The sequence below is a fragment of the Colobus angolensis genome, unplaced genomic scaffold (assembly GCF_000951035.1).
Source record: "Colobus angolensis palliatus isolate OR3802 unplaced genomic scaffold, Cang.pa_1.0 Scaffold406, whole genome shotgun sequence".
NCBI lineage: Eukaryota > Metazoa > Chordata > Mammalia > Primates > Cercopithecidae > Colobus > Colobus angolensis.
In genome coordinates, this window is record NW_012117444.1 from 288,733 (window position 1) to 306,120 (window position 17,388).

At 51.2% G+C, this 17,388-nt stretch overlaps 1 protein-coding gene across 1 annotated transcript in view; it reads left to right on the forward strand.

Annotated features, from left to right (window-relative positions):
- The window catches only part of LOC105521724 (myosin-11-like), a 47,999-nt gene that overhangs the window by 18,370 nt on the left and 12,241 nt on the right, over positions 1-17,388 (forward strand). Inside the window, exons 7-18 of the mRNA XM_011956016.1 lie at positions 5,819-6,025; positions 7,886-7,990; positions 8,079-8,231; positions 8,469-8,717; positions 11,236-11,448; positions 11,751-11,963; positions 12,514-12,675; positions 13,112-13,240; positions 13,517-13,605; positions 14,378-14,501; positions 15,486-15,702; positions 16,182-16,201. Of these exons, the coding sequence (XP_011811406.1) occupies positions 5,819-6,025; positions 7,886-7,990; positions 8,079-8,231; positions 8,469-8,717; positions 11,236-11,448; positions 11,751-11,963; positions 12,514-12,675; positions 13,112-13,240; positions 13,517-13,605; positions 14,378-14,501; positions 15,486-15,702; positions 16,182-16,201 (1,881 nt within the window). The remainder of the gene's footprint in view (positions 1-5,818; positions 6,026-7,885; positions 7,991-8,078; positions 8,232-8,468; positions 8,718-11,235; positions 11,449-11,750; positions 11,964-12,513; positions 12,676-13,111; positions 13,241-13,516; positions 13,606-14,377; positions 14,502-15,485; positions 15,703-16,181; positions 16,202-17,388) is intronic.

Genomic DNA, 17,388 nt, shown 5'->3' on the forward strand with positions numbered 1-17,388 from the left:
AAATGCTTCTCATACTACTAGTATGTCAATTGATCTTCACAACCACCCTGTGAGACAGGTATTATTAAACTCATTTTACAAGCAAAGAAACTGAGGTCCAAGGTACCTAGAGGTGAAGAGACTTACCCAAGGTTACACTGCTGGTAAGTGACAGAGTCATGATTTGCACCCAAATGGTCTGGCCCTAGACCCCACTTTCTGGCCTCTACGGGACTGGAAGCCTGTAGGATGGGTGGGGCCTATTAATATACTGCCCTTCAGGGATAAGCAAAGGTGTAACAACACTTTGGAGGAAATTTAAATGAAACTTAAAACTGGGAACGTTCTATCCGTTTTAATTTCTCTGCAGACTGGAGGCAGGCCAGGCATGGCAGCTCACGCCTCCTGGAATCCTAGCACTTTGGGAGGCTAAGCAGGGAGGACTGCTTGAGCCCAGGACTTTCAGATCAGCCTGGGCAACATAGCGATTTTTCTTTTGTGAAAAAAAAGACTGGAGGAAAACTGTCATTATTTGATTTCAGTGGCAGAACAGCTCTCTCCGGCGTAATTTGAGAATGACTCGGTCAAATCACTGTGTCCTGTTGCGGGCTCTTTGGGGTGCATGGGAGTTGGAGCTGGTAAACAGCAGTACTGAATGCTGAACCTTGGGTACTTTTCTCTCCTTTGGGGTAGTTCCTGTGTTTCATTCCCCAGGGTAAGTTTTTTAGCTTGTGACCTTCTGCCAGATAGTTTTCCTGAAAGCCTAAGTTACGTCACCCTCAGTGTTCCAGCTCCTCTACATCCCCTTCAGTGGAAGCTTTCGGTTCTACTAGATTAAGTGGGTGCAGCATTGCCTAAAAATTGCTGGGAGTTTGCATTTGGCTCTATCACTAGTGTATTAGTCCGTTGTTGCATTGCTATACAGAAATACCTGAGATTGGATTATTTGTTTGTTTATTTTTTGAGCAATGGAGTCTTATTCTGTCACTCAGGCGGGAGTTCAGTGGCGTGATCTCGGCTTACTGCAGCCTCCACCTCCTGAGTTCAAATGATTCTCCAGACTCAGCTTCCCAAGTAGCTGGGACTACAGGCACACACCACCATGCCCAGCTAATTTGTTTTTCTTTTTTTTTTTTTTAGTAGAGAAGGGGTTTCGCCACGTTGGCCAGGCTGATCTCGAACTCCTGACCTCAGGTGATCCATCTGCCTTGGCCTCCCAAAGTGTTGAGATGACAGGTGTGAGCCACTGCACCCCACCCTGAGATTGGGTAATTTATAGAGAGGCTTAATTGGCTCATGGTTCTGCAGGCTGTACAGAAAGCATGGCAGCTTCTGCTTCTGGGGAGGCCTCAGGAAACTTACCCTCATGGTGGAAGGTAAAGGGGAAGCAAGCACGTTTTACCTGACCAGAGCGGGCAGAAGAGAGAGAATGGGGAGTGCCAGACACTTAAACAACCAGACCTCATGAGGGAAGCACCAAAGGGATGGTGCTAAACCATTAGAAACTGCCTCCAAAGGCCGGGTGCCGTGGCTCATGCTTGTCATCCCAGCACTTTGGGAGGCTGAGATCGACGGATCACCAAGTCAGGATTTCAAGACTAGCCTGACCAAAATAGTGAAACCCCATCTCTGCTAAAAATACATAAAATGAGGCCTGGTGCAGTGGCTCACGCCTGTAATCCCAGCACTTTGGGAAGCCAAGGCAGGCAGATCACCTGAGGTCAGGAGTTCGAGATCAGCCTGGGCAATACGGTGAAACCCTGACTCTACTAAAAATACAAAAATTAGGTGGGCGTGGTGGCGCACGCCTGTAGTCCCAGCTACTTGGGAGGCTGAGGCAGGAGAATCACTTGAACCTGGGAGGTGGAGGTTGCAGCGAGTATGAGATTGCGCCATTGCACTCTACCCTGGGGAACAAGAATCAATTGCTGTCTCACCAAAACAAAGAATAATAAAATTAGCTGGGGGTGTGTTGGTGGGTGCCTGTAATCTCAGCTGAGGAGGCCGAGGAAGGAGAGTCACTTGAACTGGGGAGGCGGAGGTTGCAGTAAGCCAAGATCGCGCCACTGCGCTCCAGCCTGGGCGACAGTGCAAGACTCTGTCACTCACACACACACACTGCCCCCGTGATCCAATCACCTCCCACCAGGCCCCAATGTTCACCTTGACTAGTTTTACGGTTTGGATCTATGTCCCCACCCAAATCTCATGTTCAGTTGTAATCCAGTAGAACATGAGATTACAATTGAACATGAGGTTTGGGTGGGGACATAGATCTAAACTGCATCAACTAGTCAAGGTGAACTGTCTTCCATGTGGTGGTTTACTGAATACCTTTCTGGGGGCTGGTTCATTGCCTGGTCTGTTGGAACCTCAATTGTTTACATAAAAATAGTAAGTAAAACAATACAATAAAAAGTGTAGCACTTATGTGCCAGACACTATTCCAAGTGCTTTACAAATTAATTTCATTTCACCTGTGACTCCCGTTAAAGTAAAAATTTCCAGGCCTGCCATTGATCCTGATGGAGGTGGTGTCGGGAGGACCCTCTGAAAAGCACTGCACGGGACTGAGCTCACCCTCACTCTCCAAATGAATCAATGGACTCTTACTACTTGTCGAGTGGGATCTAAATACTAACCCTCAACAATTTTGTCACCTCTGTGTATTTTGGACAAATCGGATTTTGCTAGTTGTAACTATGCCAATACATATTCCCCCATTCAATTGTGTTCCTTGTATTATGTTCAAAAGTTACTTTTTATTTTTTAAAAACTTTGTTTTTAGAGACAAGGTCTTACTCTGTTACCCAGGCTGCAGTGCAGTGGTGTAATCTTGGCTCACTGCAGTCTCGAACTCCTGGGCTCAAGCGATCCTCTTGCCTCAGCCTCCCTGGTAGGTGGGACTTACAGGCTTCTGCCACCATGCCCAGCTAATTTTTAACTTTTTGTAGAGATGGGTATCTTACTATGTTGCTCAGGCTGGCCTCAAACTACTGACTTCAAGCAGTCCTCCCAGTTTGGACTCCCAAGGTGCTAGGATCACAGACATGAGCTACCACTCCCAGCCTACTTTTTATTTTTAGACGATTTTAATTGAAATGGGTTATTCCCACATGTCCCTTTTAGCTTTATGGTTGGAGGTCGGGCACGGTGGCTCACACCTGTAATCCCAGCACTTTGGGAGGCTGAGGCAGGCAGATCACCTGAGGTCAGGAGTTTGAGACCAGTCTGGCCAACATGGCAAAACCCCGTCTCTACTAAAAATACAAAAATTAGCTGCGCATGGTGGCGGTCGCCTGTAATCCCAACTACTTGGGAGGCTGAGGCACGAGAACCACTTGAACCCAGGAGGCAAAGGTTGCAGTGAGCCAAGATTGTGCCACTGCACCCCAGCCTGGGCAACAGAATGGGACTCCGTTTCCAAAAAAAAAAAAAAAAAAATTATGGTTGGAAGAGTGAGGCCCCAGACAGAGTCACTGACCCTCCCCATGCTTAGGGGTCATTAGACGTGAACAAGGGCTGGAAGTCAAGCCCATTCCCAGCCATGCCTCTTTGGGAAGACTCAGTTAAGACCACCAGCAGACAGCATGTCCATTACTGACCCACACAAAGCAGGTAAAGGTGGGAACCTCTGCCCATCTCAGGTGCAGGGAAAAAGAGGCCTTTGCCTCTAACAGCTTGAATCCTGACGTATGGACCTGGTTCCACCTGCTTGTGGGGGAAACATTTAACATCAGCTCCTACCTGGGCTCCCCAGTTCTGGGGTCCTAGGCTGGGCTAAGGTTTCTGGGAGCCCATGTCCTCTAGGGTCCCCACTTCACTGCTTTGTTCCCACCGAGAGACTCCTTGTCCCCATCTAAGGTCCGGCAGCTGTTAGTCATGTCTTGGAGGGAGGCCTGGCATCAATGCCCAGCACCTCCCAGGGACCGTGGGAAGGCTGAGTGGTGGGTCCTCTCCTCTCGGGATACGTGCACTTCTCTCTTTCCCCTTCTCTACAACCTGGAAAGAAGCCCCTCACCCCATCCTGCTTTTGCCCAACACACTTTTTTTTTTTTTTTGAGACAAAGTCTCACTCTGTCGCCCAGCCTGGAGTACAGTGGCGCGATCTTGGCTCACTGCAACCTCTGCCTCCCAGATTTAGGCAGTTCTCCTGCTTCAGCCTCCTGAGTAGCTGGGATTATAGGTGACTGCCACCATGTCTGGCTAATTTTTGTATTTTCAATAGAGATGGGGTTTCACCATGTTGACCAGGTTGGTCTCAAACTCCTGACCTCAAGTGACCTGCCTGCATCAGCCTCCCAAAGTGCTGGGATTACAGGCATAAGCCACTGCGCCCGGCTCCAACACACTTTTTTTTTTTCCTGTAGGGCAACTTACATGCCTACAGGAGCTGGTTCCATAAAATAAGTTTCCCTTAACTAGGACAGAAGTAGTAGTGTCAACCACACGACACCTGTGAAGGACAGGGGCAGTGAAATGTGACTGCCCCACCTGCAGAGCCAGCCGCTACTCAGATCTGGCAGATTGCTGCCTTGAAGGAAAGCAAGAGCCCGTTTCCAGATCTTTCGTTGTGTTATTGTTGAAGTTTAGGATTACTGAGGCATATGCAGTAAAATGTATCCATTTTACTGCTCCATTAATTTTAAACAAATGTGTATTGTGTAACCACCACCACAGTCACGATATAGAATGTTAGAGTGATTGATTGATTGAGATGGAGTCTCACTCTGTCACCCAGGCTGGAATGCAGCGGCGTGATCTTGGTTCACAGTAACCTCCACCTCCCAGGTTCAAGCAATACTTTTGCCTCAGCCACCCCAGTAGCTGGGACTATAGGCGTGCGCCACCACCAGCTAATTTTTCTATTTTTAGTAGAGATGTGGTTTTGCCATGTTGGCCAGGCTGGTCTCGAACTCCCGACCTCAAGTGATCCACCTGCCTTGGCCTCCCAAAGCTACTTATTTCTGAAACAGGGTCTCACTTTGTTGCCCAGGCTGGAGTACAGTGGTGTGATCATAGCTCACTGCAGCCTCTAATTTCTGGGCTCAAGTGATCCTGCCATCAGCCTCCCCAGTAGCTGGGACTGCTGGTGTGTGCCCCCCACACCCAGCTAATGTTTTATTTTAGTAGATATGGGTCTCTCACTCACTACATTGCCCAGGCTGGTCTTGAACTCCTAGCCTGAAGCAATCCTCCTGCCTGTTTCCCAAAGTGCTAGGATGACAAGTATGAGCTGCCATGACGGGCCTTCAAACAAAGTTTTTTGAAAAAGAAGCTGGGAATCCAGATTTTTATGTGACATTTATTAAAACGTTGGCAACTCATTTTTTAAAAAGTAGTGAAGGGGTCAAAGGGGACATGACGGCAGGTTGGACACCACTTGTGGGATTCCAGATTGTAACCCATGAGCTTTATGAAAGTAGAATCCAAAGTATCAGCCGGGCGTAGCGGCTCATACCTGTAATACCAGCACTTAGGGAGGCCAAGATGGGTAGATCACTTGAGGTCAGTAGTTTGAGACCAGCCTGGCTAACATGGTGAAACCTTGTCTCTACTAAAAATACAAAAATTAGCTGGGTGTGGTGGTGGGCAGCTGAGGCAGGAGAATAGCTTGAACCCGGGAGGTGGAGGTTGCAGTGAGCCGAGATCGCGCCACGGCAATGAAGCCTGGGTAACAGAGTAAGACACCATCTCAAAAAAATAAACAACAAAAATAAAAACCCCAAATCTCTTACGGGTGATAGTGTGCCCCCTGCCATGTGCCTTCCTGGACCTCTCTGAGGGAGGAAAGGGCAGGGTCTGAAACGTTCTCCCTCCCCTCTGCTTCCTTCGCCAGGCCAAGGCAAACCTAGACAAGAATAAGCAGACGCTAGAGAAGGAGAACGCAGACCTGGCCGGGGAGCTGCGGGTCCTGGGCCAGGCCAAGCAGGAGGTGGAACACAAGAAGAAGAAGCTGGAGGCGCAGGTGCAGGAGCTGCAGTCCAAGTGCAGCGATGGGGAGCGGGCCCGGGCGGAGCTCAACGACAAAGTCCACAAGCTGCAGGTGAGGTGGTGGCGTGGTGGGCGGTGCTGGGTGGTGTCCAGTTCTGTGGGAAGGAGCCTCTTCCCGGCTCGCTGAGGTCTCTCTTGCTGCAAGCCAAGTCCTTTCCTCTAGTTGCGTTCCCAGAGAGGGGGCGATGATCTCCCTGTTCACTTAAATATTAAAAAAACCTTCTGGCTGGGCGTGGTGGCTCATGCCTATAATCCCAGCACTTTGGGAGGCAGAGGTGGGTGGATCACCTGAGGTCAGAGGTTTGAGACCAGTCTGGCCAACATGGTGAAAAGTCTCTACTAAAAATATTAGAAATATTAAAAATATTTAAAAATTAGCCAGGAGTGGTGGTGGGTGCCTGTAATCCCATCTACTCGGGAGGCTGAGGCAGGAGAATCGCTTGAACCCGGGAGACAAAGGTTGCAGTGTGCAGAGACCGCACCATTGCACTCCAGCCTGGGCCAAAAGAGCAAAACTCTGTCTCAGGAAAAAAAAAAAAAAAAAAAAAAAAAAAACCTCCCTTTGCCAATTTGACAAGTATTTATTGAGTACCTGCTGTATGCCAGGCACTGTGCTTAATCCTGAGAAACAGCAGCAAGCAAGAAGAGACACTGTCCCTGCCCCAGTAGGACTCCAGCCGAGTAAGGGGAAAGGAAGACATGAATAATCACATAAATGAATGTCAAGTGATGCAGCAAAGGGAAGGCACATGATGGCTAAGTGTAAATAACCAGGAGGCCTAACCTGGGGGAGGAGGGGCCACAAAAGCTTCCCTAAGGAGCATGGATAAGTCTACCAGGCAGAGGGAACAGCATGTGCAAAGGCCCTGTGGTAAGTAGAAAAATTAGGAGAGAGACAAATGACCAGTAGAGCTGGAGTGCCCAGTTGGGGTTGGGGGTAGGGGGAGACAGTACAGAGTGCGGTGGGAGGAGGAGGTTGTACCCGGATGATGTGGGGTTTTGCAGACCTATTACAGGTATGTTGGTCCTCCCTCTGGGTGATGCGAAGCTCTTGAGGGGTTTTAAGCTGATGAGTGACATGGTCTATTTGTCTTTGGTCTTCTTTCACTTGGAACAGACAGTTAGCCTGCCTTTCCACTCGTGGGGATGCGGCCAACGTTTTCATAAATATTTAACATGTTCACAGCTAGGGACCAAGGGGCAGGGGAAGCATTGAGTGAGATGTTTTTTTTTTCCCACATGCAGTTGAGAGCAGCGGTTTTGCTGCCCTCATATAAGCAGTGTCAAGATCATTCATAGCCTCCTTGTCAGTGGAAGAGATGGAGGGGTAGGCTAACAGCTTCAAAGGGACTTATGCAGAGACACTAGGGAGTAAAAGCCAGAGAATACACACAGGGTGTTTTTACCTTTAGGGTCTGAGTCTCTGGCTTTGGCCATCAGGGTCAGTGAAGGGACAAAGAGTAGGAGTGAAGAAGGAGGGGACGGAACAGCATCCCTTGGACATTTAAGTACCATCCTGGTCTCCTGTCTCCAGCCTTAGAGAGTGGACCAGCCAGAGCACCTCGTCTGGACTCTCAGACCTGCTGCTTTGTCTCTACCAACCTTGGCAGGGATCTAGGATCCATTTAGTGGGATCAGGTCCCAGTCAATATAATTGGGGCTCAAATAAGTTCTTAGAACCACAGAGTCGAGGGCCAGGGTCCCAACTCATAGGTGACGGAATTCCCTTCGAGCCACAGACTTTTTTTGTTTTTTTATCAGAGTCCCATACCTTGTGGAGGTATTTTCTCAATCAGCGGACACCCCAAGTCCTAGCCCACGAGGGTACACCACGTGTTTTGAGTAAAAAGGGCTCCTTTTAATGAGGATCCCTTTCTAGAGGCTTTGACTAACAGTCTCTTGGCACCCTCAGAATGAAGTCGAGAGCGTCACGGGGATGCTTAACGAGGCCGAGGGGAAGGCCATTAAGCTGGCCAAGGACGTGGCGTCCCTCAGTTCCCAGCTCCAGGACACCCAGGTGAGTGTCCTGCCACATCATCCAGGGGACCTGGGGGGTGGCCTTCCTCGGGGCGGGTCCCTGGGACCTCCGTGCGTCCCTTTTGCAGGAGCTGCTTCAAGAAGAAACCCGGCAGAAGCTCAATGTGTCTACGAAGCTGCGCCAGCTGGAGGAGGAGCGGAACAGCTTGCAAGACCAGCTGGATGAGGAGATGGAGGCCAAGCAGAACCTGGAGCGTCACATCTCCACTCTCAACATCCAGGTGCCTGCCCTGTCCCCTTGCTTCCGTCACGGGTCCTCTCAACTTCTCTGCGCTGAGATCCCCCACAGGCAGATCGTGGTGGAGTGTTGGTGCGATGGTGCTTGACCCCCCAGCTTCCCCTGCTATTGGGTTTCTCCAACAAAGAGACATGGTTTTCGCTTCCCAGAGTCTGTGGAGCCAGGGACAGGGGTCACTCATGGTCCCCCTCTCACCCTACCCTGGACGCTGTCCTTGTAGCTCTCCGACTCGAAGAAGAAGCTGCAGGACTTTGCCAGCACCGTGGAAGCTCTGGAAGAGGGGAAGAAGAGATTCCAGAAGGAGATCGAGAACCTCACCCAGCAGTACGAGGAGAAGGCGGCCGCTTATGATAAACTGGAAAAGACCAAGAACAGGCTTCAGCAAGAGCTGGACGACCTGGTCGTCGACTTGGACAACCAGCGGCAACTCGTGTCCAACCTGGAAAAGAAGCAGAGGAAGTTTGATCAGGTAGAGGGCATGGGGTGTCCTCCACTCTGGCCGTGGACGCTGGGTGGGGGAATCAGCTCTGCAGAGTATGACGTGTGGCTCCCGCCCGTGCCTGCATCCCCTCTCCACTCTGTGGGGAGCCATGGGAGGCTCTCTTAGCTTGTCTTGGGCGACCATGGAGCATTAAGGCTACCGGGTCACAGTAAGGATGGCAGAGAAGTCTTGATGTCTTGTGACTTTTCTGGGTACCAGCACCATGAGGGTCACCTGCGCACATCGTGATGCCTTAGTTTCTAGCCTCAAGAAGGAATGAGGTGCATATTTCATTCACTAAAAATATTTATGGAATACCTATTGAGTAGTCTCCCAAGTAATTCAGTTTCTATACTGTTAATACCACTCTTCCCTAAGATTTCATTCTGTGAAACTCCAAGCACACAGAAACGTTGACAGAATTGTACAGTGAACATCTGTAAGGCCACCACCTTTACTCAAGTCATTGACACTGTATTATATGAACTTTATCACATATTTATTTATTTTGAGACAGGGTCTAGCTCTGTCACCCAGGCTGGAGTGCAGTGGTGCGATCTTAGCTCACTGCAACCTCTGCCTCCTGGGTTCAAGTGATTCTCCTGCTTCAGCCTCTCAAGTAGCTGGGATTATAGGAGTACACCACCATGTCTGGCTAATTTTTGTATTTTTAGTAGAGATGAGGTTTTGCCATGTTGTCCAGGCTGGTCTCAAATTCCAGGCCTCACATGATCTGCCTGCCTTGGCCTCCCAAAGTGCTGGGATTATAGGTATGAGCCACTATGCCTGGCTCACATATTTATTTATAAAGACTAATTCTATCTATCATGCCTTATCTCTTGGGTACATTTCAGACCAAATTACATCAGTACGTTTCCCCTTCCGCACTTCAACATTGCATATTAATTAGAGTTTATTTTTAAACATAGTTTTGCTTCTTTTGGGGTAAAACTTATATGTGATGAAATGCACCACTCTTAATTGTATGGAAAATGCAGACCGCTGTATGACCCAAACCCCTAAATACCAACTTTTAAGATATATTATTATTTAGTAAATACGATGTAGTTTACAGGTGACTCAGGGTTATTCTAAAAATCAGTTTGAGAGGCCAGGCACGGTGGCTCACACCTACAATCCTAGCACTTTGGGAGGCTGAGGCGGGTGGATCTCTTGAGGTCAGGGGTTTGAGACCAGCCTGGCCAACACGGTGCAACTCTGTCTCTACTAAAAATACCAAAATTAGCTGGGCGTCGTGGCACATGCCTGTTATCCCTGCTACTTGGGAGGCTGAGGCAGGAGAATCGCTTGAACCCAGGGTGGGGCGGAGGTTGCAGTGAGCCGAGATTGTGCCACTGTACCCCAGCCTGAGTGATAGAGGAAAAACTCTGTCTCAAAAATAAAGAAAATGAAGATTGTACAGTGAGGCTAAATGCCAGATGCCTGAGGGTTCCTTACCCCTCCCTGACTGGCCTCATACTGTCAGGACTTTAGATGACATCCCAGTTCCTCCTCTTCCCATCAGCCACCTCTCCCCTGAGCCGTCAGCTCATCTTCACCGCTTCGTTATCTGGTTGAAGGCCTGAGGTTGCTTTTATTTTCCTGTCACAGTGTAGTGCAGTGTCACACGTAGCAAGGGATTTTTGTGTTGACTGTGCCATTCAGGGGTCCCTGTCTTTGCTGAATAGTGGAAGTTTGGCTTTTGGATATTACAGTTTATAATCTGCTCTGTCCTCTGTGAAGATGAGATTAACGTGAGCATGGAATGTTCTCTGAGTTGCTTCTCCAAGCAGAGAGAGGTGTATGCAGGACCACCCACACTTACCGTTTCCCTACTAAGACCCTTAGGATACTTTTTTGAGATATTAATAGCTACTTTTGGCCATGAAACAAAATAATAACTAGCTTCTGGTAGCTTTAAATGTCACTTTGACCTCAGTGTGCTCTAAGCAATGTGGGCAGCTTTAGGGGTTTCGAAGCACAATTTGGCCAGGTGTGGCGGCTCATACCTGTCATCTCAGTGCTTTGGAAGGCAGAGGCAGGAGGCTCACTTGAGGTCAAGGGATCGAGACCAGGCTGGCCAACATGGCAAAACCCTGTCTCTACTTAAAATACAAAAATTAGCCGGTCGTGGTGGTGGGCACCTGTAATCCCAGCTACTGGGGAGGCCAAGACAGGAGAATTGCTTGACCCCAGGAGGCAGAGTTGCAGTGAACCAAGACTGTGCCATTGCACTCCAGCCTTGGTGACAAAGTGAGACTCCATCTAAAACAAACAAACCAACAAAAAAAACGATTCAGCTGATTTCTGGCTCTGCGTAAGGTTGATGTAGAATTCAGAAGGCCAGATGATTCTATAAACCACTCCCATAGATAACCTACATTGCTTACACCTGCACCTCGATACATTCGGCAGGACACTGGGCTTTTCTCCGGTATTTACAATTCAGTGAAGCTGACCCCGGATGTGCCTAGAAGTCACCTCTGGGTCTTATGCTGTGTTGCAGTTGTTAGCCGAGGAGAAAAACATCTCTTCCAAATACGCGGATGAGAGGGACAGAGCCGAGGCAGAAGCCAGAGAGAAGGAAACCAAAGCCCTGTCCCTGGCTCGGGCCCTTGAAGAGGCCTTGGAAGCCAAAGAGGAACTCGAGCGGACCAACAAAATGCTCAAAGCCGAAATGGAAGACCTGGTCAGCTCCAAGGATGACGTGGGCAAGAACGTAAGTGGCTCTGCATTGTTTTCTTGTCCAAGTTTCGCCCACCCACCCTCTGTGCCGTTCACCAGTCCATGGGAGAAGCTGGCTCTGGGCCTTTTTCACAGCGAACTATCTTTGGAAATGGAAGGTTTATTGGACTGGTGCAGGGGCTGGGAGGGGCTGAGAATGGCAGTCGAGGATGGGTCTGAGTTGGGGGGTCCGAGCTCTCAGGGGCCATCTTGAGTCCCGGCCATGCATCCTGTGGGAGCCACCTCCCTGACCTCCTGTGCTGCCGCTCACGGTGGGTTTCTCAACCGTGCCGGCAGGTCCATGAGCTGGAGAAGTCCAAGCGGGCCCTGGAGACCCAGATGGAGGAGATGAAGACGCAGCTGGAAGAGCTGGAGGACGAGCTGCAGGCCACGGAGGACGCCAAGCTGCGGCTGGAAGTCAACATGCAGGCGCTCAAGGGCCAGTTCGAGAGGGATCTCCAAGCCCGGGACGAGCAGAATGAGGAGAAGAGAAGGCAACTGCAGAGACAGGTGCGTGCTGCCGGGGAGGCCAGCAGAGGGAGGTCAGGCCTTGTTCATTCCTATCACCACCTCTTACAGTCGGCATGGAAACTTCGTTTTTTTTTTGTTTTTTTTTTTTTTTTGAAACAGAGTCTCGCTCTGTTGCCCAGTATGGAGTGCAGTGGCGTTATCTCAGCTCACTGCAACCTCTGCCTCCTGGGGTCAAGCAGTTCTCCTGCCTCAGCCTCTCGAGCAGCTCAGATTACAGGCACACGCCACCGTACCCAGCTAATTTTTTTTTTTTTAAGGGGAGACGAGGTTTCACCACGTTGGCCAGGCTGGTCTTGAACTCCTGGCCTCAAGTGATCCATTCTCCTGTTGGCCTCCCAAAGTGCTGGGATTATAGGCATGAGCCACCCGCACCCCGTGAGATTCCGTTTTCTCATCTGCAACTTGGGATGAGATGCCTGCCTCACAGCAGGGATGTGCTGGGGAAGGGGTGCAATGACGTGCTGCCTGGGTGGGCTAAAGGACCTCCCAGGGACAAGTGGGGCAGCACACATCTCTCTTCCTCGCCCAGCTTCACGAGTATGAGACGGAACTGGAAGACGAGCGAAAGCAACGTGCCCTGGCGGCTGCAGCGAAGAAAAAGCTGGAAGGGGACCTGAAAGACCTGGAGCTTCAGGCCGACTCCGCCATCAAGGGGAGGGAGGAAGCCATCAAGCAGCTACGCAAACTGCAGGTGGGTGACACTAGGAGCTCGGGGCATGGGCGGAGGGAGGCCACAGTCCCCTCAGGCCACCAAAGTCAGCAGAGCAGGCTCCAGGAAGCCAGCCCACACCTGCCATTGGTGTGGGTTCAGCTGGGGCTTTTCTAGCACCATTCAGGTTTTGGTGGCTGTCTCCTGCCCTGGGTAGGGCAACATTATGAGGTATTTGGCCACTGCCCTCAGATCACATCAGGGGCTCGGCTTCTCAGGCAGGTCTGTGGAGCCCATCCAGAATGGTGCTCCCAGCCCGCCACCAGCCACCTGGGACTGAGGGCCATCCTCATGCAATGGGAACTTCTTTGTGGTCCACTGCATAAAATCCAAGGGGGTGGATGTGCAAAGCTAAACTGGACAGCAGAACTTGGGGCAGTAAGGACATCTGAGCTTTCCTTCCTGTTGACTCATGCAGGCTCAGATGAAGGACTTTCAAAGAGAGCTGGAAGATGCCCGTGCCTCCAGAGATGAGATCTTTGCCACAGCCAAGGAGAATGAGAAGAAAGCCAAGAGCTTAGAAGCAGACCTCATGCAGCTACAAGAGGTAAAGCCTTGTCTTGCTAGGAGAGACTCAGATGCGGGTGTCATGGTAGCAACCCTTGGCAGCTCCAGTCTGTGCATTCCCAGATTTCATTTCCTCCTCCTGTGGGCTCCACCTTTCTAGAAAGACACATGCTTCCCTCCTCTATGGATTCGTGGGGCCTTCCCTGAGCTCAGAGGAAGAACATGTACTTTCAAGGGTGGCTGAGGAGGCAGGGTGGACTCTCGGTGGGGCTTGGCCTTTCCCTGGCAGACAGCAGGCTTCCTCCCACCCACCTAGGACCTCGCCGCAGCTGAGAGGGCTCGCAAACAGGCGGACCTTGAGAAGGAGGAACTGGCAGAGGAGCTGGCCAGTAGCCTGTCGGGAAGGTAGGAAACTGAAGGGAGGAAGTCGGCTCTGAAGCAGAGGATGTCGGGAGAGGCAGCATCCTTGACCCCCATTTTATTAATTTTTTTCGAGACACGGTTTCATTCTGTCATCCAGGCTGGAGGGCAGTAGTGAGATCTCGGCTCACTGCAACCTCCACCTCCCAGGTTCAAGTGATTCTCCTGCCTCAGCCTCCTGAACAGCTGAGACTACAGGTGTGCGCCACCAACCCTGGCTAATTTTTATAATTTTAGTAGAGGCAGGGTTTCACCACGTTGGCCAGGCTAGTCTTGAACTCCGACCTCAGGTGATCCTCCTACCCTGGCCTCCTAAAGTGCTGTGATTACAGGTGTGAGCCACCGTGCCTGGCCCTGGACCCCCATTTCAATGCTGCTGCTGACAAAGCATCCTCTGAGATTGGGGACAGACCCACGGTGGTTAGGTTTTCCCTCAGTGCTTTCATGCCTCTGTTTGGGGGTGTGGCTGCTTTCATTCATTCCCAAAAAGTAGCTGTGGGGAGAAGGGGGGGCAAAGAAGAGTCAGGGAGGAGTGTGCTGGTCCCCATCCCAGTTCCAGCTTTGCTGACACGGACCCGGTCCAAGTCCCGGACGTCCACTTCCTGGCTGTGTAACTACAGATGAATCTTCTAAGCCTCTCCAAGCCTCAGTTTCCCCCACTAGATGAGGGCAATCCCCCTGAGGCATCACTCCAAGGAGGGGCATCTTCTAAGTCAGGGGACGGTGGAGGCCCCCAACATGGCTGCCCTTCCCCCAGGAACGCACTACAGGACGAGAAGCGCCGCCTGGAGGCCCGGATTGCCCAGCTGGAGGAGGAGCTGGAGGAGGAGCAGGGCAACATGGAGGCCATGAGTGACCGGGTCCGCAAAGCCACACAGCAGGTGAGGGCTGCCTGGGCATCACAGTCTCGCTGCCTACTGTCTCACCTGCAGCGGGATCCTGCACCGGTCAACACACGCATGGCGGCTTCCTGCGTGCAGGCCCCGGATTGAGGGACAAGAGGGTGGCGGGGCCTGAGAGTAGAGATCCAGGGCCCTTACACCAGTGCCCAGGCTGCTGTCTTCAGAACACCCATCTCCACGCTGCAGTGTCTCATTTTCCAGCCACGGCGTGTCTGGCTCCCTGTACCTCACGGCCGTCCCTGGAGTCGGGGCCTTGGGGTGCTCTTTCATCGTGTTTTCCCCCAGCTGAAGCTCTGGCCTTATCCAGTGGGCCCTTGGTGATGTCACTGAGCACCAGTTCCATGATGGGCACTAGGGACCATCCTGTGACCTGCAGCCCCTTGTGGTGTAGGGTGAACAGGCATCGTTCTCCAGGCGACACCAGGATGGAGAAAGCAAGGGACAAGTCACTCGCTCAGCCTGGGTGGCACTGTGACACTTGTGGAAGCACCTCTTTTTTTTGGAGACAGGGTCTCACTCTGCTGCCCAGGCTGGGGTGCAGTGGCGCAATCTTGGCTCACTGCAACCTCTGCCTCCCAAGTTCAAGGGATTCTCCTCCTTCAGCCTCCCAAGTAGTTGGGACTACAGGCGTGTGTCACCACTGCCTGGCTAATTTTTATATTTTTAATAGAGACGGGGTTTCACCATGTTGGCCAGGCAGGTCTCGAATTCCTAACCTCAAGTGATCTGCCCGCCTCAGCTTCCAAAAGTGCTGGGATTACAGGCGTGCGCCACAGTGCCCAGCCTGGAAGAAGCTCTTGAGTGGAGTTTTACAGGATGAAGGAGAGCAGCACAGGGCGCCCGGATCAAGGGACTCGTGCAGAGGCCAAACGAGGCTGGAGGCAGCAGAAGGAGGTGCATGGTCTCAGTGCCCTGTCCTGGGCTTCCCCGAGTCCACCTCACAGCCTTCACTCTCCTCCCCAGGCCGAGCAGCTCAGCAACGAGCTGGCCACAGAGCGCAGCACGGCCCAGAAGAATGAGAGTGCCCGGCAGCAGCTCGAGCGGCAGAACAAGGAGCTTAGGAGCAAGCTCCAGGAGATGGAGGGGGCCGTCAAGTCCAAGTTCAAGTCCACTGTCGCGGCGCTGGAGGCCAAGATTGCACAGCTGGAGGAGCAGGTCGAGCAGGAGGCCAGGTATGCGGGTCTGGAGTTCTGAACCCAGTTTGCCCCGGGGTGATGGACAGCAGGGGTCACAGTGAAATCAGGGAACCTCTTCCAGCATCAGTTCTGGCTTGTAAGAAGCAAGCTCTGTGGTGCCCACAGTGCAGGTGTGTTGTGAGAACTGAATGTAAACACAGCAAAGTGCCCTGCTGGTGCCTGGCCTAGAGCAAGCACCTAAAATGTGAGCTGCTCGTAGCATCGCCATGGTCCTCCTGACATTAACCAGCCTTCCCAGCAGAACACATGGCTTTTCTCAGCCTCTGTGGGGATAGCATGCTAACAGACCAAAAACCCAACCAGGGTGGACGTGGTGGCTCAGGCCTGTAATCCCAGCAATTTGGGAGGCCGAGGCAGGTGGATCCCTTGAGGTCAGAAGTTTGAGACCAGCCTGGCCAACATGGTGAAACCCTGTCTGTACCAAAAATTAGCCGGGCGTGGTGGTACATGCCTATCACCCCAGCTACTCAGGAGGCTGAAGCAGGAGAATCGCTTGAACGTGAGACGGGGAGGTTGCAGTGAGCCAACATCGTACCACTGCACTACAGCCTGGGTGACAGAGTGGGACCCTGCCACACACATACACACACAAAAAAACGCCCAAAAAACAAAAGTCCAACCAGCAACTCATTCGGTACACACAATGGAAGGCTTCTTAATTATGGGTCGAAGGAGGCATAAGATCACAGCACATTTCTTACCATTGGATTCTAAGGATTCTCACCCATTCTCTTCTAGCAGTGTTTTTGGTAATTCACATGCCCTGCAATGCACCCATTTAAAGTGTGCAATTCAAGGGCTATTCGTATATTCACAAACATGTAAAACGATCACCAGTCAATTTGAGAACATTTGCATCAGCTCAAAAAGAAACCCCAGGCCCGACGTGGTCGCTCATCCCCATGATCCCGGCACTTCGGGAGGCTGAGGTGGGTGGGAGCAGCACTTGAATCCAGGATTTTGAGACCAGTCTGGGCAGCATAGCAAGACTTTTTTTTTTTTTTTTTTTTTTAAGACACAGTCTCACTGTTTCCCAGGCTGGTGTGCAGTGGTGCAATCTCAGCTCACTGCAACCTCCACCTCCTGGGTTCAAATAATTCTTCCGCCTTAGCCTCCCAAGTAGTTGGGACTGCAGGTGCATACCACCATACCTAGCTAATAACTGTATTTTTTAGTAAAGATGGGGTTTTGCCATGTTGCCTCAGGCTGGTCTCAAACTCCTGACCACAGGTGATCTGCCCACCTCGGCCTCCCAAAATACTGGGATTACAGGTGTGAGCCACCACGCCTGGCCAGAGACTCCATTTCTATGAAAAACTTTTAGAAAGTCTGAGCATGGTGGTGTACGTCTGTAGTCCCAGCTATCTGGGAGGCTGAGGTGGGAGGATTACTTGAGCCAGGAGCTCAAGGCTGCAGTGAACTATGAAGTAGGGTGGAGAGCAGGCATTGGAGCACCACTGCACTCCAGCCTGGGTGACAGCAAGACCTTGTCTCCCCACAAAAAAATAGAAACCTCATGCCCTTTAGCCACTCCTTTCAGTCCCTGGCAACCAAAATCTACCTTCTGTCTCTATGGATTTATCTATTCTGGACATTTGTTATCAATGGAATCACAAACTACGTAGTCTGCTATGTGTCTTCTTTAACTTGGCAAGGATTCCAGGCTCATG